The 27,234-nt window shown below is 39.2% G+C and overlaps 1 protein-coding gene across 1 annotated transcript in view; it reads right to left on the reverse strand.

The window, feature by feature from the left end:
- Positions 1 to 2,570: 2,570 nt before the first annotated feature.
- LOC128113221 (UDP-glucuronosyltransferase 3A1-like) overlaps positions 2,571 to 27,234 on the reverse strand; it is a 30,392-nt gene continuing 5,728 nt past the window's right edge. The window contains exons 2-7 of the mRNA XM_052742805.1: positions 22,965 to 23,063; positions 10,641 to 10,758; positions 8,180 to 8,711; positions 6,769 to 7,000; positions 5,565 to 5,784; positions 2,571 to 2,847 (exon numbers count right to left, since the gene is read on the reverse strand). Coding sequence (XP_052598765.1) covers positions 2,571 to 2,847; positions 5,565 to 5,784; positions 6,769 to 7,000; positions 8,180 to 8,711; positions 10,641 to 10,758; positions 22,965 to 23,063 — 1,478 coding nt within the window. The remainder of the gene's footprint in view (positions 2,848 to 5,564; positions 5,785 to 6,768; positions 7,001 to 8,179; positions 8,712 to 10,640; positions 10,759 to 22,964; positions 23,064 to 27,234) is intronic.

Below are 27,234 nucleotides of genomic sequence, written 5' to 3' on the forward strand. Positions count from 1 at the left end.
TTTGTTCTTTTCATGGTGTCCTAGATCTCCTGGATGCTTTGTGTTATGACCTCATTGGCTTTAATGTTTTCTTTGACTGATGAATCTATTTCCTCTATGGTATCTTCAATGCCATAGATACGTTCTTCCATCTCTTGCATTCTGTTGGTCATGCTTGCATTCGTAGTTCCTGTTCATGGGCTCAGATTTTCCATTTCCAGCATATCCTCAGTTTATGTCTTCTTTATTGCCTCTTTTTCAGTTTTCAAGTCTTGAACTGTTTCCTTCACCTGTTTGATTGCTTTTTCTCGGCTTTCTTGGCTTTCTTTAAGGGATTTATTGATTTCTTCCATTTTTTCTTTTATTAAGAGATTTTCTATTCATTTTACATATCAACCACAGATTTTCCTGTCCTCCCTTCTTCCACCCCCCAATCTTCCCCCCAACTCACCCCCTATTCCCACCTCCTCTAAGACCATGAGGGTATATTGGGATAGGTGGGGGGCAGCAGAAGCAGATGAGGGAGGGGGAACTGTGGTTGGTATGTAAATGAATAAAAAATATTAATTAATTTAAAAACACTGGGCTTTAGTCCCTCCTCCATCCATGCCAGGCTGTTAATGGACATCACTCAGGTGTTTATTCTCCTTAAGTTCTTCTTTGTTAATTTTATTATATTTGTTTCTTTGTGTTTTCCTTAAGCTCCTTGAATTTTGATGAAGTTTATAATTTTCTTTTAAATTATGCATCCTGGGGTTCATACAGGGGATTCTCGTCAGCAAACGTTTCTATAGGCCTGATAGGTTTGGGGATGAGATGCTGCTTTGATCTTTTATATCATGGGAATTTGTCATGGGATCCCAACATGTGGACTTCTTTTGTCAATTCAGTGTTATATGTGAGCAGAGCAGATTGGGCAAGAGAAAGGTGGGGTCTGGAAGTCGGGTGTGGCTTACGTGGAATGACATCGGGCAGACACAGGGTGCAGGCCTGGTGTGCATGAAATGGGTTCTTCAAACCACACGTTTTCAAGGAATCTGGATTCCTTTTCATGGGAAATGGTATTTAGAGACTGGAACATATTACCTACGTCCACTTTTTGCTAGTGAAAGACTGCTGTTTTTCTTTTTTATCTATGTATTGGTCAGATTTAGGGAATAACAGGTTAATTAAGATGATAAAAATCTCACATCTGTACCTCTGTGTTGAGCTCCTCCTATCTTTAGCAGATAAAATGATGAATTTTGGGTCAGCTCTTCAGCTGAAATATAAGCCCATATGGTAATGTTATTACTCTTTCCAAATCCCCATTTCAAATTCTCCTTTTAGTAGCTATGGAACCTTTCAATATCATCAAATTATTTGCTTATTTTCTCAACCTATGCAAAGATAATGCATTCTCAAATAATAATCCACACAACTATGAAATACAAATAATAAATTGCAAGGTCATTTGCAATTATCTTTGTCTTTAATCTGAGAATTTAATGTCCAAATTAAACTTTCTCAACTGTCATTGCAGTAGTTTTTTTTTTCATGTTTCTCATAATTACAAAAATGCTGGTGAGAAGTGCATCCATTTCTGTATATATTTTATTTTAAGGGTTTAACTATTTCTCTATTTTAACATGTTTTATATATACAATACTAGCACACCTGCAAATCCAGAGGCTGTGTGTAATGCAGCTGTGATATGTGATCCTCATCCACATGCTGCAGATGATCCCTTACAGGATTTTCCCATGTACACTTTGTTTCAAAAATATTTTATGAACAACCACACATTGCTTGTTGTCCCTCAACTCCTATCAATTAGGACATTCTACATTTATCACTTCTCTTTCTATCTTCTTAGCATCACTAAAGTTCACTCTGTATCAATTTCTAAATCTCTAGTTTATTCTATTTTCCATATAGCTGTTACTCCAATAAGTGGATAGAGTGTAGTTCCTTTTCCTTACTTATTATAATTTCTCAGACATAAGGAAATAAATCTATCATATCCATCATATGAAAAATGATTGCTCCAAACCCTTCAATTACATATGAACTTTAATTTTGATATCTACCAAGAAAAATAAGTTTACTTCATATGTTGTCATTGTCAGGCAAATTGGTTCATATTACATTCTAGGAGTGGCTGTTCCTGCCTAACAGAAAGAGTAGAATGGAGCAGACCAGGCATTCTGAACTCTAAAGAGAGATTATAAGATAAGAAAAATAGAGGAGTAAATAGAATTTGTCAAATATTTGGGGTTTTTAACTCAAATGATATGAGAAATTAGAGTCAGAGACTAGAAGTCACAGAGAGGATGAAACTGTCATAACACTGTCAATGGCAGAAAGGAGTGAAGAGAAGAAATGGCTGGGAAAGGAAGGATTGTACTAGAGCAAGGGGATCCAGGTAGTGGAGTCACCAATCAATGTACTGTATGAGTGTTAGGAAAGAGGCAGAAAACAGTGAGGACAACTGGAGGTTCCCCAGCAGGAAGAGGGAAAGAGGAGAACCCTGGGAGTTCCTTGTGTTAGGGGAAGGGGCAAGCCTCTAAAGAGCCAGAGTTCCAACACCCTCCCCCAGGTAAACCCTAACATTATGCCTTCTTTTCCTTCCTGGTCACACCCAGGGACCTGAGCAACAAGCCCAGCATTTTCTTCAGCAGCCACCAGGTGCCCAGAGTGAGCCCCAACAGGAACAATAGGACATCCAGCAGGTTCTGCACATGCCATGGCTGTTGAACGCCATGGGGCTTGAGATGTGCTCCTCCCCCTGTTTGTAGGATGTGGTCAATCCAGCCCACCAGACGCTGGGAAGGTGTCAGGGGGTGGGAGCGCCTGATGGCCCTGGCGGCCATTGCTACAGACTTGTACCTATGGGCAGACACAGAGAGAATGTGTTACCAATGTGGTACACTAGTACTAGAGAACGTATAACAGGCATACAAAACATACACACACACACACACACACACACAATCTTTGTCTATTATAGACCCATAGGTCAGCTTCAAACAAAATTGTTAGCATATAATTGACACTGTGTACCTGAGTCCCAACTAAAAGTTCAATAAAAAGCTAAAAAGTATAACCTTATACAGAAGGATCAAAATTAACCCCGGAAGGGAAACTTTAAAAAATGACTATATCTGTAAGGATTGCACCTATGGTGCTGACGGTGCTCATATTAAGTATATTTGAACACATGTGACAGGATGTCTGTGTGATTAAGTGATTAGGACATTGAAACCTGGGTATTTAGTCCTGTTTGGCTGTGACAACATTGTTCTATATGGGCTAGGGAAATGTGGGTCACCTGTTCTTGTATCTTTGAAAACTTCCTTTATATCAGGCCTGTCCTGGGCCCTAGGAACATAGTGGAAAGTGATACCCACTGCTTCCTCATGGTGAATGCTTTCTATGTGCTAGTGTGGATTAGACAATAATTGCCGAGGGCTGTGGCAGTAAACAGCAGGTGACAACTAGTGTTTGACAAGTCGACCCAACAGACACATAACTCCCTAGTAGGAAGAACCACTTCACAAAGCCCTGGAGTTACTATTATTGACCGGTTGCTCCTGTCTGTAATTTTTCTCATGTGCTACTGTATTTCTTTCCTAAAAACAGATATGGGTGTTTTCCCACTGCTTGTGTGTTTATCTCTAGAATATATTCCATGTATGGGCACACATATAGTTGTGGATGGTCAGGAGGTTGATTTCTGCTCAAGCTGTAAAATTCTGATGTATAGAAACTATACTAGGATATTTTACATTACTCGGACTGACATAGGATTCTCAGTCACAAAGATAGCCTTTTACATAGACAGGTAATTTTAGATTTCAGAACAGATTGAAAGCTGGCTGCTTGCCCCTAGAGACAAATACATGAAGCCGTTTTTACAGGTGGTGTTTTGTTTATTCAAGGTCAGAGCTTGAGAAACTTTAGACATAAATTTCTCAGTTATTGTCCCTTTGCACACAGTCCCAGCCTCAGTAGATACTACAGGCTCAAGGTTCAGCCAACTGTTAATTTGTTGTCTGGGATCCCTCACCAACTTAGAGCTACGTGCATGGATCAATGACATTACTAGCCCAAGAGAACTATGTGACTTACCTTGTGTTCTGAGAATTGGTAGGGTCCTGAAAATGTAACTTATAATTTTCCAGAGTTTAAGTGAGTAATGAGTCAATAGATGATGTAATAATATATGAAAGAATGTAACAGAGTAAAGAGAAGAAATGTGTAGATATAACTGTGCCAAAGATATTTGTAACTGTGGGGAGACAAAGAAAATGAAGCTGTGTAGAAAAGAGATATACAAGAGAAATGTTTGGAAAAGAAAGATGTATAGACTTGTGAAAACAGATATAACTGTGTACAGTGATGTGTGGCCATATGCATGTAAAGATAGACATGTAGCTGTCCATATAGAAGGTAGCAGTGTGGAGATATGTAGCAATGCAGAGACAGAAAGAGTCAGAGGTCATTTTTAAGATGAAGTAAAAGAGAAAGTTAACATCAGAAAGTATGTGTTTTTGCTTATTTTACCAGAGAGATAAGAACTGATTTCTAAATACCCTCGGATAGACAAAGCCTAGCCCTTGCTGCCTTTGTGTATTTTCTTGCATTACCATGGAGGTGGTCTTGGAGCAGGCTTTCCATACGGCCATTGATAAATAATGACACACATGGTAGAGATAATGCAAATATTTCAAAGTGTTAAAGAGAAATTAGTATATGATGAGTGAGTTCAAGCACAGAAAAAATAATAGCCAAAAACATGTTCTCCTAAGAGGATAACGTTGGAGAGATGGTTCTGTGAGTTCAGCACAAAGACCATGGGGAGGGAAGGTCAGCCACATTAAGGACATGCAATTGTCCTTGTTGTAGTTTGAGTGAGAATGACTCCCATAGCCACATATATTTGAATATTTGTTTCTCAGTTGGTGGACTGTTAAGGAAGGATTAAGAACTGTGGCTTTATTGGAGGAGGTTTGCCACTGGCAGGGTTCAAAATGCCCACACAAGGTCTAGTCTTGATCTTTCTGCCTCCTGCCTGCAGATCAAGATGTAAGCTCCAGTGCCATACTGCAGACACAGTTGCCACCATGATGATCATGGACTAATCCTCTGAAACTGTAAGCAAGACCCAAATAAGTGCTTTATCTTACATGTAGCCTTGGTCATGGTACCTCTTCACTGCGATACAATAGTAACTAAGACCATCAACTTCTGATACAATTGGAATTCTCTAGGTATTTGGTGAATCAGGGAGATTAGCCACCTAAAGAACATGCAAATAATCTCTCCTGCTTCAACTAGAATTCTATTATAGATATGCAAAATAGAAGAGGTCATAAAGATAATGATGTGTATAAGAAATCACATCACATCAGGTAGAAGCATATTCTCAGTTCCTCACCCAAAATTAGGATTAATAGCAAAGGAAAAGCAAGACTTTCAAGTATTGCATGTGTATTATAACACATCCCACAGAATTCCGTTTCATTGATAAACTGGCTACACAGACCCCTTAGTGTTAGGCCTGCATTCATCCTAAGGGACCCCAACCCCAGAGAGCTGCATACCTCTTGTCTTCTATGACTTCTTTCAGCGTATGTGCAAATGTCTCTGCCTTGAGTGTCTCTAGCTGAACAGAAACACCAATTTTCTTTGCTTCTATTCGGACCATGTTTTCAGCCTGGTCTCCATAAAAGGGAATCCCCACCATGGGTACTCCATGCTGGATGGCCTCCGTTATGCTATTCATTCCCCCGTGAGTAACAAAAAGACGAATTCTAGGATGAGCTGTTGCAAAAGAGAAACACGGTCCAATATTTCACTATGAAAGTTTCAGATACCAGGGAAAGCAGCAGACCCAAGAAATGCCAATGTGCTAGAGAGAATGAATTTATTGACTTTTCTTTTGAGATTTACAGTGTTCTAAGATATGATATCCAGCCTTCTGCCCGTTGCTCTATATTGAAAGCCACCAAATATTTCTTCTGATCATAAAAAAAAAATCATCCAAACTATACCTCACACAAAATCTACCCATTTTCTCTGGAAAGCAGGTCTTTTTCCTATTGTGTAGCCTGTGATTTTACTGAACATATCTATGGGGGAAATTTTCCAACTTCTTTTTAATCACAATCTTAGGTACAAAACTGTGATTCAGCCGTTGAGTGTAGAAATGATGGGTCTTCAAAAAGTCACACAGACACCAATAATTTGAGGGGAGGTGGCTTTAGGGAATTCTCTGTTACTCAAGAAATAAGTATCTCCATATCAGGCTATGAATTTATTCAGGTTGGCACTCAAAGAGCTTCCTACATCCTCAACTCTCAATATCTATGTTGTAAGTATCTGAGTTTTCAGCCCTTGCCGACAACCAAGATATGTCTACATTCTTACATTCATATGTGTGTCTTTAAAAAGGCTAAAGAGTTCACACATCATTATGACAATAGTGGCAACAAATAGTGACAACTACCTCAAGGAGTAGTAATAGCTCACATGTTTTTCAAGATTGTGTTGGGGTGATCAATGTTCTACTGAGGGAATTGAGATCTCTCTGAGTTGGAAAGGATAAGGAAGTTGCTGCTATGGCTAGCCTAGAGCTCAGCCTGATTCCCCCCAAGAACTCTAGCTCCTTTTGCCAGCCTGCTGGAGTTATGTCTTTACCTATCAGCAGCCTTCTCTTCTGCGAGTTCAAGCACTCAGACATCAGTTATCTATTAAGTCCCAAAGCACATTAACAGAAATAAAGTAACAGGTCTAGGAGGTGCTTACCCAGAAGGTCAGTCTGGGGAAGCCAATCCATGAGTTTGACATTTGGAGCCACACTGACATCTTTAGGCCAATGAGTGTCCTTACATGCCCACACCACCCCTTGAGGGAGGTGAGCAAAGGCACTATTCATCTCCTTAATAAGTTCCTTTGTCTGATACATTGTTGCTATGGAGCCCAGGGCCACAAGGACAAAACCCGAGTCTCTAAACTTAATGATAAAATCCTCTAAGTCCTAGAAGAAACATAGAAAGAAGGCAAAAGAAATGGTTTGTAAAAGGCAAGCCAGCTATGACACAAAATAGGCCTAGAATTGAGTAAACACAGGCTTTGGTTGCTTGTGTTCTATGTGATAAAACACCTTTCATAACCCCTGTACTGTTGTATCTGAGGTAGTTACTGCATTGATTAGCAGCCAACTCTTCACCATTGGGCTCTTATGAATTGCTCTTCCAAGCAAATACATATACAAGATTTTATTGGAATTACTGATTTCTAATGCCTAAAATATAAGCTCCAGAGTAAACTAATTGTTAAGGACAATTTTTGGTTTAGTAACTTGAGGTCCATCCTAACTATTTTTGACATCATTTGTATTATTTTATATTCATGCTAGAAATATAGTATATAATATTTCTTCACTTGCTGTGTTGTATAATATCTTCTCCTCTGGTTGTGTTTTCTAGCTTTGGTTACAGAGTAATGGTAGATTCATATAATGGGTGGAGAAGTCTTCTTTTCTTGTGGAACCACTACAGATATTTATAAAGGACCTGGCATTCATTCTTAAGTGTTTCACTTTATTCACCAATTAATCCATGGTATATCAGACTTCTTTAAAGAAATATTTTATTATTGTTCTGTCTAATGTAATCCAAAAGTTTAATATTTCCTATTTTTTCTTGTATCAATTTTGTTAACAGACATGCATTGCAATATGTTCACTCATGTAGATCACCTAAGTTGATGATACATCATGTTTGTATAAATATCTCATAATATATATTGTTTTAAGTAATAGTGGATAATTTTCCACTATTAGGAGTTATGGCATTGCAAGAGTAGGTGTGGCCTTGTTGGAGGAAGTGTGCCACTGTGGAGGTGTGCTTTGAGGTCTCCTATGCTCAAACTATGCCTGGTGTCCCAGTTCACTTCCTGTTGTCTGTGGATAAAGATGTAGAACTCTCAGCTCCTTCTCTAGCATCATGCCTGCCTACATGCCATTATGTTCCCACAATGATGATAATGGACTAAGTCTTTGAAACTGTAAGCCAACCAAATTGAATGTTTTCCATTATAACAGTTGCTGTGGTTATGGTGTCTCCTCTTAGCAATTGAAAGCCTAACTAAGACACCACGTACGCAGTACAGGCCTCTGAGTCAAAGATAAACTGAGGGCTAAGGTTTCACTCACTTGTGGTATTGGTCTAATAGGTTTGTCCATTAAGCCTCCCACATAGACTGTGTTTGGAAGCAGAGAATGAGCAAATTCAAAGGCGAAGTCAGAGTTAACAAACCACAGCTCTGCTTTCAGTAGAAGGTCAGACAAAAGTGGCTGAGAGCCTTCTGCAAAATGCTCCTGGATAGTGCCGTCATATTTAGAAAGTATTTCTCTTTGCTTCATGGAGAAATCAAAGAACATCAGGAAGTTCTTAACTCTTGCCCAGAAGTCCATTTGGTCAGTTAAACTGGAACTGTATATTGGAACATAAGACAAGTCTCTTGGTAACCTAAAGTCCATAGAGGTAGATTGCATGGGATGGAAGACCACAAATTGTTTCCCAAGTTTCTCAGCAAGCAGTAAAGAACAGAGATCTAGTGAATTAAGAAGTACTAAGTCAAAATTCTCATTCCTTAAAGAGTCCATGATGTCCTTTCTGCTTAATAAGTGACTGCATAAGTCTGCAAAGGTTTCATAAAGCTTTACAATGGTGTGATGTTTGAACCTGTAAAAAAAAAAAAAGATATATTTTGAGGAGCTTTTTCATACTATTTGGAAGAATGTTATACTCAGTGGAAGTGTTGCACAACTAGACAAACACAGCTTATAATCTAACACTCTGGAAATAGAGACAGGAGGATCAGGAGTTCATGGTTAGTCTTACACTTGTGACTTTGAGACCAGAAGGTGGGGCTAAATAACACCCTGACTCACTTAGACAAAACATGGTTTTTGTATGTTTTATTGGGAAGAATTTTTTTCTTTTGTTCTGTTTAGTGCTATACAAATTATTATATTATAGTGTTATTTAATAGTTAAACCATGTTTAACTATGTATTTTAAATTAAAATAAAGTATGTATTTTAAATTAAAAACAAAACAGTCCCATAGAAATCCATTTTCCAGTCCTCCTTCCTACAGGGAGATATTTCTTTACTTCTTGATAAGCTTTACATGTCAGAGAGAGAGAGAATATTCCAGGTGACAATACTGCACCACCATTCCACCTGAATTACAGCTGTTGAACAAAACCTTCAGCTTCAGTCATTCTGATGTAGATATAGCTCTGCTTCCCAAACTGTTTCTACATCCATCACATTTCCTCTAAGGATCTATTCCCATTCATCATCAATGTAAGTTTGATTTCTTCTGTCTTGGAAGCCCTCACTGATTACAGTGGATCTCAGAGCATCAGTCTCCATGAGCAGGTGTACTTTTTTTCACACATTATATAATGAGTTTTAGGGTGACAATATTTATTCCCTGCCAATCTGTGTAAATGGCATGATTATAGCTTCTATAATCATCAATAATAAAGTCATTTCTTTTACTCCTGTGTATCTTGGCTTGAATGTTTCACCTAACAAAGAACTTTCCAGTGATAATATTGGAACTAGGCTGAACATTTTTCAACTTGCTGCCTTGAACCTAAGCAATTTAAAAAAGCAATGTATTTTTTTGTGAAACCTAAACTTAAATGTTTGTGTGTGTGTGTGTGTGTGTGTGTGTGTGTGTGTGTGTGTGTGTGTGTGTGTGTGCCTTTTCCTTTTTAGGTGATAAAATTAGAAAGGAGGCCATGAGACCACTTAAAAGTCATCAAAAGAGATGCATGTGTCATGGAATAGTGCTGTAGAGGAAGGAGGCAACCTAGAACAAAAGATACTAACATTTATGTTTTCTAAAAAGTACATAGCAAAACCTATTACTTCATATACTAATTTAACTTTCTAATGGGAAGAAGAAGTGTGACTGGAAGCTCATTGTTAGAATTTACAAGTCTACTGCTCAAACTGACACTGAAGACTGTCCTCAACTTTAGTCATCCTACTGATGCCTCTTCCCCACAGCACTTTTCCAGGGACCCTTTCACATCAATGCTTAGCAGATAAACAACCTGGTAAGATGCACAAGTGCACCATGTTATCCTGCATCAAAAGATCCACAACATGAGAGTCCAGAGGCATGCTTATCTTCACTCACCAAATTAATGCCCACAGGACAAAAGTTTCCACAAAACTTTTCCAGCCCATGTTCCTCATAATATTTTTATATTTTGACTCCAATTCTCCCTCAGGAGTTTTTATCCAGAGTCCCATAGTCAAAGAACCGAGGACACAGTTCTTCTACAAACTCCAAGAATCTCTGCATTTGTTGCAGTTCTACCTTAACGCCCCTAGTTTTCAAACTTTCTACAAGCAAATATACAAACATCTGTTTACTGTTTCCCTGCCCCATGTTGGCTTTTCTTTCTCAGACTGCTAAGTCCACAGTGGCTGCTTGCTCCTGGACATGGTTTTCAGGTCCGGCACTAGGGAAATTCTACTCTTACCCTAAGTTTCTTCCTACACAATAGTCCTATACCTAAGCCCTATATTTTTTCCTAATTTAATAGATAGAAATTGAGAGAGAGAGATCATAAATTAAAACAAATTACCTGTCATAAGCTATTAATTCTTCTACAGTGAGTTGTATTCTTTTATCAATTTCCTTTTGCTGATCTTCAGGTAGGCGCCAGTTTATAACCCGGTATGATGTTTTCTCCTCTTTAAATTCTAAGAAAACACCAATTAAGTAAAATTTAAATATAGCACAATATACTACACATTATGGTGATAAAATAACTAATTTAGTTTCATATGTTTGTGGAAATTACATTTTTTATCTTCAGTGGCTTTGTTCTTTTGATCCATTCAGTTCTAAAATCTGGTAATATTTATTGAGACTTTAATTGAGACAATAATTCAAGAACTTTTTTATTTTATTTTATTTATTTACTTTTGATTAAATTTATTTATTTTTTTTAATTTATTTTGCAATACAATTCAGTTCTACATATCAGCCACGGATTCCCTTGTTCTCCCCCCTCCCGTCCCCCTCACCTTCCCCCCAACCCCCCCCCCCATTCCCATCTCCTCCAGGGCAAAGCCTCCCCTGAGGACTGAGATCAACCTGGTAGATTCAGTCCAGGTAGGTCCAGTCCCCTCCTCCCAGGCCGAGCCAAGTGATCCTGCTTAGGCCCCAGGTTTCAAACAGCCGACTCATGCAATGAGCACAGGACCCGGTCCCACTGCCTGGATGCCTCCCAAACAGATCAAGCCAATCAACTGTCTCACCCACTCAGAGGGCCTGATCCAGTTGGGGGCCCCTCAGCCATTGGTTCATAGTTCATGTGTTTCCATTCATTTGGCTATTTGTCCCTGTGCCTTATCCAACCTTGGTCTCAACAATTCTCGCTCATATAAACCCTCCTCATTCTCGCTAATTGGACTCTCAGAGATCCACCCGGGGCCTAGTCATGGATCTCTGCATCCAGATCCCTCAGTAGTTGGATGAGGTTTCTAGCACAACAATTAGGGTATTTGGCCATCCCATCACCAGAGTAGGTCAGTTTGGGCTGTCTCTCGACCATTGCCAGCAGTCTGTTGTGTGGGTATCTTTGTGGATTTCTGTGGGCCTCTCTAGCACTTTGCTTCTTCCTATTCTCATGTGGTCTTCATTTACCATGGTCTCCTATTCCTTGTTCTCCCTCTCTGTTGTTGATCCAGCTGGGATCTCCCACTCCCCCAAGCTCTCTTTCCCTCGACCCTCGCCCTTCACTACCCCCACTCATGTCCAGGCTGCTCATGTAGATCTCATTCCATTTCTCTGTAATTGGGCGATCCCTGTGTCTTTCTTGGGGTCCTGTTTTCCAGGTAGCCTCCCTGGTGATGTGAGTAGCAGACAAGTCATCCTTGTTTCATGTCTAGTATCCTGCTATGAGTGAGTACATATCATGTTTGTCTTTCTGAGTCTGGGTTACCTCACTCAGGATGATTTTTTCTAGATCCATCCATTTGTCTGCAAACCTCATGATGTCATTGTTTTTCTCTGCTGAGTAGTATTCCATTGTGTATATGTACCACATTTTGTTTATCCATTCTTCAGTTGAAGGGCATCTAGGTTGTTTCCATGTTCTGGCTATTACAAACAATGCTGATATGAACATAGCTGAACAAGTGCTCTTATGGTGTGGTTGAGCATTCCTTGGGTATATGCCCAAGAGTGGTATAGCTGGATCTTGGGGGAGATGGATTCCCAATTTTCTAAGAAAGCACCATATTGATTTCCAAAGTGGTTGTACAAGCTTGCATTCCCACCAGCAGTGGAGGAGAGTTCCCCTAGCTCCACATCCTCTCCAGCATAAGGTGTCTTCAGTGTTTTTGATCTTAGCCATTCTGACAGGCATAAGGTGGTATCTCAGAGTTGTTTTGATTTGCATTTCCCTGATGATTAGGGATGTTGAGCAATTCCTTAAATGTCTTTCGGCCATTTGAGTTTCCTCTGTTGAGAATTCTCTGTTTAGTTCTATAGCCCATTTCTTAATTGGACTGTTGGGCATTTTGATGTCTAATTTCTTGAGTTCCTTATATATTCTGGATATCAGTCCTCTGTCAGATGTGGGGTTGGTGAAGATCTTTTCCCATTCTGTAGGCTGTCGCTTTGCCTTGTTGACCGTATCCTTTGCTCTACAAGAGCTTCTCAGTTTCAAGAGGTCCCATTGATTGATTGTTTCTCTCAGAGTCTGTGCTACTGGTGTTCTATTTAGGAAGTGGTCTCCTATGCCAATGTGTTCAAGACTACTTCCTACTTTCTCTTCTAGCAGGTTCAGAGTAGCTGGATTTATGTTGAGGTCCTTGATCCACTTGGACTTAAGTTTTGTGCACGGTGATAGATATGGATCTATTTGCAGCCTTCTACATGTTGATATCCAGTTTTCCCAGCACCATTTGTTGAAGATGCTTTCTTTTTTCCATTGTGCACTTTTGGCTTCTTTGTCAAAAATTATATGTTCATAGGTGTGTGGATTAATGTCAGGGTCTACAATTCGATTCCATTGGTCCACATGTCAGTTTTTATGCCAGTACCAAGCTGTTTTTATTACTGTAGCTCTATGGTAGAGCTTGAAGTCAGGGATCGTGATGCCTCCAGAAGTTGTGTTATTGTACAGGATTCTTTTGGCTATCCTGGGTTTTTTGTTTTTCCATATGAAGTTGAGTATTATTCTTTCCAGGTCTGTGAAGAATTGTGTTGGTATTTTGATGGGGATTGCATTGAATCTGTAGATTGCTTTTGGTAAGATTGCCATTTTTACTATGTTAGTCCTGCCTATCCATGAGCATGGGAGATCTTTCCATTTTCTGACATCTTCTTCAATTTCTTTTTTCAGGGACTTAAATTTCTTGTCATATAGGTTCTTCACTTGCTTGGTTAGTGTTACCCCAAGATATTTTATGTCATTTGTGGCTATAGTAAAGGGTGATGTATCTCTGATTTCCTTCTCAGCTTCTTTGTCCATTGTATATAGGAGGGCTACTGATTTTTTTGAGTTGATCTTGTATCCTGCTATGTTGCTGAAGGTGTTTATAAGCTGTATCAGTTCCTTGGAGGAATCTTTGGGGTCGCTCAAGTATACTATCATGTCATCTGCAAATAGGGAAAGCTTGACTTCTTCCTTTCCAATTTGGATCCCCTTAATCTCCTTATGTTGTCTTATTGCTCTGGCTAGAACTTCAAGTACTATATTGAATAAGTATGGGGAGAGTGGACAGCCTTGCCTCATTCCTGATTTTAGTGGAATTGCTTTGAGTTTCTCTCCATTTAATTTGATGTTGGCTGTTGGCTTGCTGTAAATTGCCTTTATTATGTTTAGGTATGTTCCCTGTATTCCTGATCGCTCCAATACCTTTATCATGAAGGGGTGTTGGATTTTGTCAAATGCCTTTTCTGCATCCAGTGAGATGATCATATGGTTTTTTTCTTTGAGTTTGTTTATATGGTGTATTACATTGACGGACTTTCGTATGTTGAACCACCCTTGCATCCCTGGAATGATTCCTACTTGATCATGGTGGATAATTGTTTTGATGTGTTCTTGGAGTCTGTTTGCCAGTATTTTATTGAGTATTTTTGCATCAATGTTCATGAGGGAGATTGGTCTGTAGTTCTCTTTCTTTGTTGTATACTTGTTTGGTTTAGGAATTAGGGTAATTGTAGCCTCGTAGAAGGAGTTTGGTAATGTTCCTTCTGTTTCTATTGTGTGGAACAATTTAGAGAGTATTGGTATTAACTCTTCTTTGAAGATCTGGTAGAATTCTGCGCTGAAACCATCTGGTCCTGGGCTTTTTTTGGTTGGGAGACTTTTAATGACTGTTTCTATTTCATTAGGGGTTATTGGACTATTTAAATAGTTTATCTGGTCTTGATTTAACTTAGGTATGTGGTACCTATCCAGAAAGTTATCCATTTCTTTTAGGTTTTCCAGTTTTGTCGAATAGAGGTTTTTGAAGTATGACCTGATGATTCTCTGGATTTCCTCAATGTCTGTTGTTATGTCCCCCCTTTCATTTCTGATTTTGTTGATTTGGATGCTCTCTCTCTGTCTTTTGGTTAGTTTGGATAAGGGCTTGTCTATCTTGTTGATTTTCTTAAAGAACCAACTCTTTGTTTCATTCATTTTTTGTATTGTTCTCTTTGTTTCTATTTTATTGATTTCAGCTCTCACTTTGATAATTTCCTGGCGTCTATTCTTCCTGGGAGACTGTGCTTCTTCTTGTTCTAGAGCTTTCAGGTGTGCTGTTAAGTCACTAGTGTGAGATTTCTCCAACTTATTTATGTGGGCATTTAGTGCTATGAATTTCCCTCTTAGTACTGCTTTCATAGTGTCCCATAAATTTGGATATGTGGTGTCTTCATTTTCATTGATCTCTAGGAAGTCTTTAATTTCTTTCTTTATTTCTTCCTTAACCCATTGGTGATTCAGTTGGGTATTATTCAGTTTCCATGAGATTGTAGGTTTTCTGTAGTTTTTGTTGTTGTTGAAATCCAACTTTAGACCATGGTGGTCTGATAGAACACAGGAGGTTATTCCAATTATTTTGTATCTGTTTCGATTTGTTTTGTGGCCAAGTATGTGGTCGATTTTAGAGAAGGTTCCATGGGGTGCTGAGAAGAAGGTATATTCTTTTTTGTTAGGATGGAATGTTCTGTAGATATCGATTAAGTCCATTTGGGCCATGACATCAGTTAAGTCCTTTATTTCTCTGTTAAGTTTCAATTTGGGAGATCTGTCCAGTGGTGAAAGTGGGGTGTTGAGGTCTCCCACTATTAATGTGTGGGGTTTTATATGTGATTTAAGCTTTAGTAATGTTTCTTTTACATATGTGGGTGCCCTTGTGTTTGGGGCATAAATATTCAGAATTGAGACTTCATCTTGGTGGATCTTTCCTGTGATGAGTATGTAATGCCCTTCTTGATCTCTTTTGATTGATTTTAGTTTGAAGTCTATTTTGCTGGATATCAGGATGGCTACACCCGCTTGTTTCTTAAGACCGTTTGATTGGAAAGTCTTTTCCCAGCCTTTTATTTTTAGGTAGTATCTATCTTTGAATTTGAGATGTGTTTCTTGTATGCAGCAGAAAGATGGGTCCTGCTTTTGTATCCATTCTGTAAGCCTATGTCTTTTTATAGGTGAATTAAGTCCATTGATATTGAGGGAAATTAATGACCAGTGATTGTTCATTCCTGTTATTTTTTGGTGGTGCTGTGTGTGTACTTCTATACGTTGGGGTTTACTGCTGTGGCTTTATCTGTTGCCTGTGTTTTCGAGGGTGTATCTGACTTCCTTAGGTTGGAATTTTCCTTCTAGTGCTTTCTGTAGGGCTGGGTTTGTGGATAAGTATTGTTTAAATCTGGCTTTGTCATGGAATGTCTTGTTCACTCCATCTATGGTGATTGAAAGTTTTGCTGGGTATATTAGTCTAGGCTGACATCCATGGTCTCTTAGTGTCTGCATTACATCTGTCCAGGTCCTTCTGGCTTTCAAAGTCTCCATTGAGAAATCGGGTGTTATTCTGATGGGTTTGCCTTTATATGTCACTTGGCCTTTTTCCTTTGCTGCTCTTAATATTCTTTCTTTATTCTGTACGTTTAGTTGTTTAACTATTATGTGGCAAGGGGCCTTTTTTGGGGGGTCTAGTCTGTTTGGTGTTCTATAAGCTTCTTGTATCTTCATAGGCATTTCCTTCTTTAAGTTGGGAAAGTTTTCTTCTATGATCTTGTTGAATATATTTTCTATGCCCCTGAGTTGGTATTCTTCTCCTTCTTCGACCCCTATTATTCGTAGGTTTGGTCTTTTCATGGTGTCCCAAATTTCTTGGACATTTTGGTTCATGACTTTGTTGGCTTTAGTGTTTTCTTTGACTGATGAATCTATTTCTTCCACTGTATCTTCAACACCAGAGATCCTCTCTTCCATCTCTTGCATTCTGTTGGTTATACTTGCATCTGACATTCCCGATCGTTTACTCAGACTTTCTATTTCCAGCATTCCCTCTGTTTGTGTCTTCTTCATTTTTTTCTATTTCCCTTTCAGGTCTTGGACTGTTTCCTTCATTTGTTTCATTGCTTTTTCTTGATTTTCTTTCAGTATTTTATTGTTTTCTTCCAGAACTTTATTGTTTTCTTCTAATTTGTTTGCCCTTTCCTCTAGTTGTTTACAGAATTCTTCCCATTTTTTTGTCTTTTCCTCTACACAAGCCTCTAGCTTCTTCATGATGTCATTCATAAGGCTGTTTTCTTCTGCTTCTTCCAATTTTTGATGTTCAGGTCTAGATGTTGGAGGAGGGCTAGGGCCTGGTGATGCTGTATTGCTATTCATTTTGTTGTATATGTTTCTGCCTTGACGTCTGCCCATCTCCTTGTGGTTCGTTCTTGGCCTTATCCGCACACTTGGTTCAGACAGAGCTGACAGATTCAGGAAGTCTCTCTCTTTTGTCCAGATGGGAGCTCTCTTATCCAAATTGGAAGTCCGGGGCAGGATGGGAGCTCCTCTCTCCCTCTCTCTCCCTCTCTCTCACCCTCTCCCTCTCCGTCTCTCTCTCTATCTCTCTCTCTCTCTCTCTCTCTCTCTCTCTCTCTCTCTCTCTCTCTCCACAAGGGAAGTCCGGGGCAGGATGGGAGCTGGGGGCCAGGCTCTAAGTCTCAGGAAGAGGCTTGGGGCTCTGGCGGATGAGCGTGGGGGCAGGGCGTGGAGACTGCAGGGTCTGCCAGGGGTAGCGGAGAAGAGGATCCTTCCCGGTGGGGCTAGAAGGGAACCTGGCCAGTGGCCAGAACCTGGGGCCAAGTTGGACAGATCTTCCCCGGAGTGGATGGTGCCCAGGGATGGGGTCCGGGGCAAGCTAGGGCACTCACCTGTGCTCCAAAAGGGAAGTCCGGAGCAAGATGGGAGCTGGGGGCTGGCCTCTAAGTCTCAGGAAGAGGCTTGGGGCTCAGGCGGATGGGCGTGGGGGCAGGGCGTGGAGACTGCAGGGTCTGCCAGGGGTCTTGGAGAAGGGGATCCTTCCCGATGGGGCTAGCAGGGAACCTGCCCGGTGGCCAGAACCTGGGACCAAGTTGGGCAGGTCTTCCCTGGAGTGACTGGTGCCCAGGGATGGGGTCCGGGGCAAGCAAGGGCACTCACCTGTACTCCAAAAGGGAAGTCCAGGACAAGATGGGAGCTCTAATTCAAGAACTTTTATACAGGCTACAGTAATGAAAAATTCTAGCAACAGCTTTCAGTTGAAGACACAGCTATTATTTTTTACCTTACAAGTGAGAAATCCCAAAGAGAAATAGTCTAAAATGATTCACTAACTTTGACACTATAATGGGTTAGGGTTTATAGTTAAATACAAGTCAGTTTGATTGCAGTCCTTGCATTTCATAGAAAAATTAAAATGAAATATGCAAAGTATTTGTCTGCTTGTTTGCCTTTTTGATGCTGTTCATTTCATATTTGGGATTTGTTTGTTTGTTTTGTGGCAGGGATATGTTTAATAGTCCCAATTGGCTTCCAATGCACAAACCTTAATCTTGATACTACCATGCACATAGATTATGAGCATGTGCCAGTACATAGAGGGTTTTTTTTCTGCATTTGTTTGTTTGATCAAATTCAAAGGTTCTACCTTCAGTCAATATGCAAAATCACAAAAAAGAATGGAAGAAAGGAAGAAAGGAAGGAAGGAAGAAGGAAGGAAGGAGAGAGAGAGAGAAAAAGAAAGAAAGAAAGAAAGAGAGAGAGAGAGAGAGAGAGAGAGAGAAAGAAAATCCACCAGGCCTTAACTGGCCACTCTGGCTCTTCTTATTATTCACGTGTATTGAACAGTCAGATTCCACTTTTGAAGTTTGAGTCCTGACAATTTCAAGATATAGCTGTCATTTTATAGGAAAAAAATTTCAGCCCATTCTCTCTTGGTATTGAGAGAATTTCAAGTTAGGAGAAGTAGGCCCAAAACAGAATCCTCACATGAGCCTCACTGGAGATTTTCAATAATTAATATTTGAAGAGAAACCAAAGGAATGAAACTTCTGTTTTATTGTTCCTGGGTCATGTGACTCAGCCAACCCTGTCTTGGAGTCTCAGACTGAGTCATGATTGTAGATTCCAGCACAAACTGTGCCAGGACAAACTGTGGCTGACTCTCCTAAGTGGAAGGACTCTCACCTGTGTGTCTGCAAGACAGTGCCGCTCATAGTAAAGAGTTAGAATGGCTCCCCTGTATGACATAATATCCAACTGAATAGATCCAACTGAATGATTATGCCCACACAACACAGGTAACAAAATTAAAAAATGCCCTTACTATCCCTACTGATTTCATGTCTATAGATTTAAAAACACGCTACTGAAGATATTGCAAGGAAAAGCACCCACAGCATCATTACAACACAATCAAGGGTTCACTTCAAACTTAATTTTAGCCTTAGACTTCTCAAAATTGCCATTCTTTTTGGCAATTCTGGTTAGGTCTCTCTGGGGGAAGCTGTAAATATGAGAAACTTAGAAAGACACCCACCATCACTGAGGGATATCAAAGAACAATCAAAAGAAGGAATTGAGTGTGTGTCAAGTATTGTATTGAAAGACCCCAACCCTTTAGGCTTACATCCCCCAAGCCCCAGGAAATAAGGAACTAAAAAGAAAACTAGTTCCAAGGGCCACCTGACTCAGCCACTACTCAATCACCCCTGTAACAATGTAAAAAGATTTCTGTTAAGAGATGTGCTCAACTGTGACTGGGATAGTTGCAGGTGTTCCAGGAAGGACCACTGTGACCTTTGTGTAAACTCCACTCCCGCCCTGATACCCCCCCCCTTAAGGTTTCAGGAAGAATGTGTGTGCGGATGTGACTGTACCCACTCTGTGATCACCCTGTGATCAGGCCATGAAATTGTATGGGAATTATAATCTTGTGGGTTTTGTGAGTTTTTCCTTTAAAAGCACCTATGTGACTACAGTAAGATGCAGCTCTTGCTCTTAGGAGCAGAATTTTCTCTTCTGTACAGAAGCTTCAATAAAATCCTCGTGCTGCTGCATCAACTGGACTGGAGTCTGGGTTCTTGGGGCGCCCACTTGAGACCCTAAACTTTGGGGTCCAACAGTATAAGAACATACACAAAGATTATTAGAGAAAACTGCAAAGGGCTTTCATTACCTTTTGTGTCTCAAAATTAGCATTAAAATCAGAGGAACTGCACCAGTAGAAACATTAATGGAATTAAGGCATGTTAGAGCAAAAGTTACAGATGGCAGAAGGTTTCACTACATTTAAGTAGTGTCTTCTCTGCTCTTACAAAATCACCAAATGTAAAACTAGAGAAAAAAATGAATGATACGTCTTCAGTGAGACTAAGTATTCACAGTCTTAAGTACAAACTAATTTCCTGAAACATCCTGTGATGGACTTGGTTGTACATCTAACAAGCACTCAACTAAAGTTCTTAGCACTTGGTCAGTTTGACAAAAATGTAGTTTTATGGATCCTCTCTAACATAGAATATTTAACAGTGCTCCCCAAAATGGAATGAAACTGAGCCTTCACTGAGTAGAATCTGTGGTTGATATATTGTGTACACCAATAAACTTATCTGGGGGTCAGAGACAGAACAGCCACTATCTTAAACATAGGTTTAGGCAGTGGTAGCACACACCTTTAGTCCTAGCATTCCGGAGGCAGAGATCCATCTAGATCTCTGTGAGTTCAAAGCCACACTGGAAACAGCCAGGCATCGTGACACATGCCTCTAATCCTAGGAAGTGATGGCAGGAAGCAAAAAGGTATATAAGGTGTGAGGACCAGGAACTAGAGCCCTTTTAAGCTTTGAGGTGTTTAGCAGCAGTTCAGCTGAGATCCATTTGGATGAGGACTCAGAAGCTTTCAGTTTGAGGAAACAAGTTCAGCTGAGGAATTGGTGAGGTGAGGTTGGTTGTGGCTTGTTCTGTTTCTCTGATCTTTCATCATTCACCCCAATACCTGGCTCTGAGTTTTTTATTAATAAAACCATTTAGCAATTCATGTTACAAGAATCTATTAGAAAATACCTTTTTAAATCAGAGATGGTTTATCCCCCCATCTCCATTTAAAAATCCAGTTTGAACTATTGTTATATCTATAAAGAAAAGATGCCTGACAGATTATTACTGCAATGCTGGCATCATAATAATAAGGGTAGGATATAGTACATGTTATAGTACATATATAGCACATTTGTGGTTTATTCTACAGGATGAATATGCATGTACTTTTCAGAAGTGTGTCAATACATACTCATTGATGGTGTGCTTACCACTGAGAGGCAGTGATGCCTGGCAGAATGGAGCCAATAAATGAGGTGAACTAGTCTGATTCAATAGCCAGCTTTATTCAGAGCGTCAGATTATTTATACTCTGAGGGTTAAGGAGAGTCACCTGAGTAAAGTGTACATGAGCAAGTTGCACATGGCAAAACATGTTCTTTCACAGAGGCATATAAACAAATAACAATAGCCACTTGTAATGAATACTCCTGAGTAAACTCACTCCTATCTGCTACACCTGGGAAGAGCATGAAAATACATTGAAGAACAAGTCTGTGTTTTAAAGAAACTAGGATCATAAGATTCTTGTCTTGGTTTCTTGGAGGTTACTCATAAGCACTCAGAATTCTCCTTGTAGGATTCCATTCTTGGACCGTGTCCTGATACTGGTGCTTGTGTTGTTGCTGTTGTTTTTCTGACTCGACTTTAAATCTAGATGTCATCCAAACTAAATGCTGACAAGGAATGCAAAACTCCGTGGTTTGCAGTGTGAGAACCATTCCCCTACTACTATTATACATACAAAGAGTAGGGATAATGAAGGAAAACCAAATATCTGAGAGAAGATTCACATAATCAAAGACTAAATTTCAGATAGATGTATTGCCTTTGTTCTTATTTTCTATAGAAAAATAAACACTAAAGATATAAGGAGGAAAAGATTAGGAAAGGTGTATTTTGCTCTGACTCTGCAAATGCCATCTCTCTGAATAAAAGCACACTGTAGACATTCCATTGTCCTTAGATAATTAAAGTCCTAAATATGGCAGAATATGTCTGTTCAATATTACATTCGGCACACTTGACATAAGAATTTCTCAAAATGATCAATAATGGTGTGTAGTGTTGACTATGAGTGACATTCAAATAATGGGATAATTAATCAACTTTTGATGCCATAACAAGACATCTGATACTAGTTAATTTATATTTTTAATATTTTACTTAAATGGCTCAGCAGCTAAAAGTGTGTACTACTCTAGCAGAGGAACTATATGTAATCATACTTTTCTTTAGGCCACCAGATCACAAATAATGCCATGGAGACTTATTAATTATGAAAGCTTGGCCTTAGCTTAGGCTTGTCCCATGAGCCATTATAACTTAAATTAACTCATTTATATGAATCTATGTTCTATCACATGGCATTACTTCTCTTCCATCTTGCACCTCCTATTTCCTCTCTGGGTATTCTAGGGTCTCCTGAGTGCCTAGACTCCTCCTCCTCTTCCTTTCTCTCCCTGAAAATGCCATTGGTTGTTCATCTTTTGAATTACACCAGTCATAGCAATGCACTTTCACACAGTGTACAAATATTGCACAACACCCATGTTCAGTTTCCAGCATCCACATCAGGCAGCTCACATCTGTCTGTTAACTCCAGGTCCAGGTGATCCAATCACTTCTTTTGGCCTTCCTGGGCACTTGTACTCACATGCAGAAACATAATCACACACAAATATACATATAAAAAATAAAAATAAATATAAAAAATTACTTAGCTCATAGTTCTAAAAATTGGCTATCCAAGATTGAATGGAGCTGTGTGAATAGCCTTTGATGGATGCCTTTTCACTGCATCATAACATAGAAGGTGATGTGTGTAATAGTGGGTATGAGAACCACATTACAAAAGAGAAGAAAAAGGCCAGAGAAGGGAAGGTTCATTCTTTTATAAACACCCAACTGAGAATTAATCCACCCCTAGAAGGACAATGTAATTCCTTCCCAAGTATATACCTTCATAGCCAATCAGTTTTTACTAGACCTTATAGATCAATAATGTTCAATACTATTGGTTCTGGCACACAAAAGTTTAGGGTACATACTGCAATCATAGTCAACCTACACCAGGAAGTAAAATACAGAAGTATATCATATGAGGCCAAGACCACATAGTCTAATAAGATCTATGGAACTTATACATACATACACACACACACACACACACACACACACACACACACACACACCTATTCACATACACACCATGATTTATCTCTAAATAAGACCAAATACGGAACTTTCATCAAGCAGTTCTATACAAAAATCTATTATTTATTATTTAAAGTGATTTAATGTAATAATTGATTTTAAAAGTACCTGGGGTAAAAACCATTTCATTAAGCAAACTGGTCACATTATGGCCATGGTCTTGAAGAATTTGTGACAAACGGTTCATCATTATATAATGGCTTCCACCTAGAAATAAAACATAAGTTCAGCTTTGTGGAGACTAATGAAAAGATTTCTGATTATCTGAGATAGCTGGCATAAAGAAATTCAAAAATGTGTGTAAATACATAGAAAGATTCACAATCCATAGAAGAAGCTAGCTCTTGCATGCCCTCAATACATTTTAGGTAATACCCAAGACATGAACACAGAGCTTTGGCCAATAGCAATCCTCCACTAAAGATAGGAAGGTCATACTGAAGAGATGGCTCAGCAGTTAAGAGCAGTTGCTGCTCTCACAGAGGACTTGGGTTCAATCCTCAGCACTTACATGATGGCTTACAGCTATCTGAAACTACAGTTCCAGGAGACTCTTCTGGCCTCCATAGGCATTTCATGCAGATGATACTGTTGCAGAATATTTGTTTAATTGTGTAAAAATGTGTTGCATTTGTTTAACTATGTAAAGATGTTTTGGTGCTTTACCTTGCCTGCCTAGGGCACCTGATTTGTCTAATAAAAAGCTGAATGCCCAATAGTGAGAGAGGAGGTATAGGCAGGACTTCCAGGCAGGGAAGTAGGAAGAAACATTTAATCTTGGAGAAGAAAGAAAAAGAGATGCCAGAGAGACCCCAGGGGTCAGCTAAACAAACACAAAGGAAGTAGGAGAGTAGAACATACAGAATGAAAAAAAAAAGGTAAAAAGCCCCAAGGCAAAATGTAGAAGAATAGAAACAGGTTAAATTTAGTTAAAAGAGATAGTGGGACAAGCCTAAATTAAGGTCGGGCATTCATAATTAATAATAAGTCTCTGTGTCTTTATTTGGAAGCTGGTTGATGGTCCAAAGAAAATGCCAACTACAAATGGTGCCCAAATTTCCACATAGGGTCTGAGAAAGATGAAAAAAAAAAAAAAAAAAAAAGCATATGGCTCCCTAAGAGGTGCTGCTGTGCAGCAGAGCACATGAGCAGCTCGCACACTAAGTAGAAATAGCAAGCTAAGTAAAAACACCTGCCACAGTTCAGGCACTAGCTTCCTAGAGCTGGAGCAGTTAAATACAGCCCTTGGTTAAACACAACACCCAGTTAAATGAAGCTTCTGGCCAGGCCCATGGACTTAAGGCTCAGCTCTTTCTGAACCGAGGAAGGGGCAGAGTTAACCACCAGAGCTGCCCAGCAAAGGACATAGGTGCCACTTAATAGTTTAAGGTTTGACTCACCCAGTCACAGAATGCTATAGGTGCACAGTGAAGCAGGTACAAACTGAAAAAAAAACTTAAAATAGATTACAGTGTGCATAGGTGCTTAAGAAAGAAAAGAAAATGAATATAGTCCATTATAAGAAATAATAGTTTAAAAATAATTAAGTAAAGTCTTTTAATCTTCTTTTTTTTTATTAAGAGATTTTCTATTCATTTTACATACCAATCACAGATTCCCTTGTCCTCCCTCCTCCCGTCCACCAGGCTTCCCCGCCAACACACCCCCCATTTCCACCTCCTCCAAGGCAAGGTCTCCCATGGAAGTCAGCAGAGCCTGATTTTTGAAGTATGACCTGATAATTCTCATTGTCTGTTGTTATATCTCCCTTTTCATTTCTGATTTTGTTGATTTTGATTCTCTCTCTCTCTCTCTCTCTCTCTCTCTCTCTCTCTCTCTCTCTCTCTGCCTCTGCCTTTTGGTTAATTTGGATAAGGGCTTGTTTATCTTGTTGATTTTTTTTCAAAGAACCAACATTTTGTTTTATTGATTCTTTATATTGTTCTCTTTGTTTCTATTTCATTGATTTCAGCCCTCAATTTGATTGTTTTCTGGTGTCGATTCTTTCTGGGTGAGTTTGCTTCTTTTTGTTCTAGAGCTTCCAAGTGTGCTTTTAAGTCACTAGTGTGAGATATTTCCATTTTCTTTATGTAGGTACTTAGTGCTATGAATTTTCCTCTTAGCATTGCTTTCATAGTGTCCCATAAGTTTGGGTATGTTGTACTTTAATTTCATTGAATTCTAGGGAAAAAAATTCTTTATTTCTTCTCTGACCCATTGGTGATTCATTTGGGCATTGTTCAGTTTCCATGAGATTGTAGACTTTCTGTAAATTTTGTTGTTGTTGAAATCTAACTTTAAGCCATGGTGGTCTGATAAAATACAGGAGGTTATTTCAATTTTTTTTGTATCTGTTGAGTTTTGCTTTGTGACCAAGCATGTGGTCAATTTTTGAGAAGGTTCCATGGGGTGCTGAGAAAAAGGTATATTCTTTTGTGTTAGAGTGGAATGTTCTGTAGATATCTATTAAGTCCATTTGAGTCATAACTTCTGTTAGGTCTCTTATTTCTCTGTTAAGTCTCACAGATCTATCCAGTGGTGAGAGTGGGGTGTTGAAATCTCCCACTACTAGTGTGTGGGGTTTGATGTGTAATTTAAGCTTTAGTAATGTTTCTTTTACAAATGTGGGTGCCTTGTATTTGGGGCATAAATGTTCAGAATTGAGACTTCATCTTGGTGGATTTTCCCTGTGATAAGTATGTAATGTCCTTCCCGATCTCTTTTGACTGATTTTAGTTTGAAGTCTATTTTATTAGACATTAGGATAGCTACACCAGCTTGTTTCTTAAGTCCATTTGATTGGAAAGTCTTTTCCCAGCCTTTCACTCTGGGGTAGTGTCTGTCTTTAAAGTTGAGGTGTGTTTCTTGTATGCAGCAGAAGGATGGATACTGTTTTCATATCCACTCTGTCAGCCTGTGTCTTTTTATAGACAAATTGAGACCATTAATATTAATGGATATTAATGACCAGTGATTGTTAATTCCTGGGGTTTTTTTTGTTGTTGGTAGTGTTGTGTGTTTCTCTTCTTTGGTATTTGTTGGTGTGGGATTATCTATTAACTGTATTTTCATGGTTGTATTAAACTTCCTTAGGTTGGAATTTAACTTCTAGTGCTTTCTGTGGGGTTGGATTTGTGGATGGGTATTGTTTAAATCTGGTTTTATCATGGAATATTTTGTTTACTCCATCTATGTCAATTGAGAGTTTTGCTGGATATAACAGTCTGGGTTGGCATCCATGGTCTCTTAGTGTCTGCATAATATCTGTCCAGGACCTTCTGGCTTTCAGAGTCTCCATTGAGAAGTCAAGTGTTATTCTGATGGGTCTGCTTTTATATGTTACTTGGCCTTTTTCCTTTGCAGCTCTTAATGTTTTTCTTTATTGTGTATGTTTAGTGGCTTGATTATTATGAGGCAAGGGGTCTTTTTTGGGATCTAGTCTATTTGCTGTTCTATAAGCTTCTAGTACCTTCATAGGCATTTCATTCTTTAAGTTGGGAAAGTTTTCTTCTATGCTTTTGTTGAATATATTTTCTATGCCTTTGAGTTGGTATTCTTCTCCTTCTTCTATCCCTATTATTCTTAGGTTTGGTCTTTTCATGATGTCCCAAATTTCCTGGACGTTTTGCGTTATGACTTTTTTGGCTTTATTGTTTTCTTTGGCTGATAAATTTATTTCCTCTATTGTATCTTCAATGCCAGAGATTCTCTCTTCCATTTCTTGCATTCTGTTGGTTATGCTTGCATCTGTAGTTCCTGTTCATTTACTCAGATTTTCCACTTCCAGCCTTCCCTCAGTTTGTGTCTTCTTTATTGCCTCTATTTTAGTTTTCAAATCTTGAACTGTTTCTCTCACATATTTAATTGCTTTTTCTTGGCTTTCTTTAAGGGATTTATTGATTTATTCCAATTTTTTGTTTGTCTTTTCTTCGAATTCTTTAAGGGTAGTTTTAATTTCCTCGTTAAAGGCCTCTATCATCTTCTTAAAGTCATTTTAAGGTCTATTTCTTCTGCCTTGGGATGTTTACGTCTTGCTGATGTAGCACCACTAGGTTCTGATGGTGCCATATTGGTCTTTATGTGGTTGACTGTATTTTTACACTGGCATCTACACACCTCTTCCTCTACTCTGTGAAAGTGGTATCTATCTGTGCCTGAGGAAGCCTCTTTTGATCTGATTGATATTCTTGGTGTAATGGGAGCTCTTGGTCTAATCTGGGCTCTTGGTCCAATCAGTGCTAATGGATTCTGTGTCTCAGGGAGCAACTCTTAGTTCAGTGGTCACCATTGGGCTCTGTCTCAGGGAGCAGCTATTCCCAGTCGTGCAGGGTGGGACCTGTTTTCTATTCCCAATTGGTGCAGGGTGGGCTTATGCCTC

Source organism: Peromyscus californicus, unplaced genomic scaffold (assembly GCF_007827085.1).
Source record: "Peromyscus californicus insignis strain IS unplaced genomic scaffold, ASM782708v3 Scaffold_18__1_contigs__length_77618521, whole genome shotgun sequence".
Classification (NCBI taxonomy): domain Eukaryota; kingdom Metazoa; phylum Chordata; class Mammalia; order Rodentia; family Cricetidae; genus Peromyscus; species Peromyscus californicus.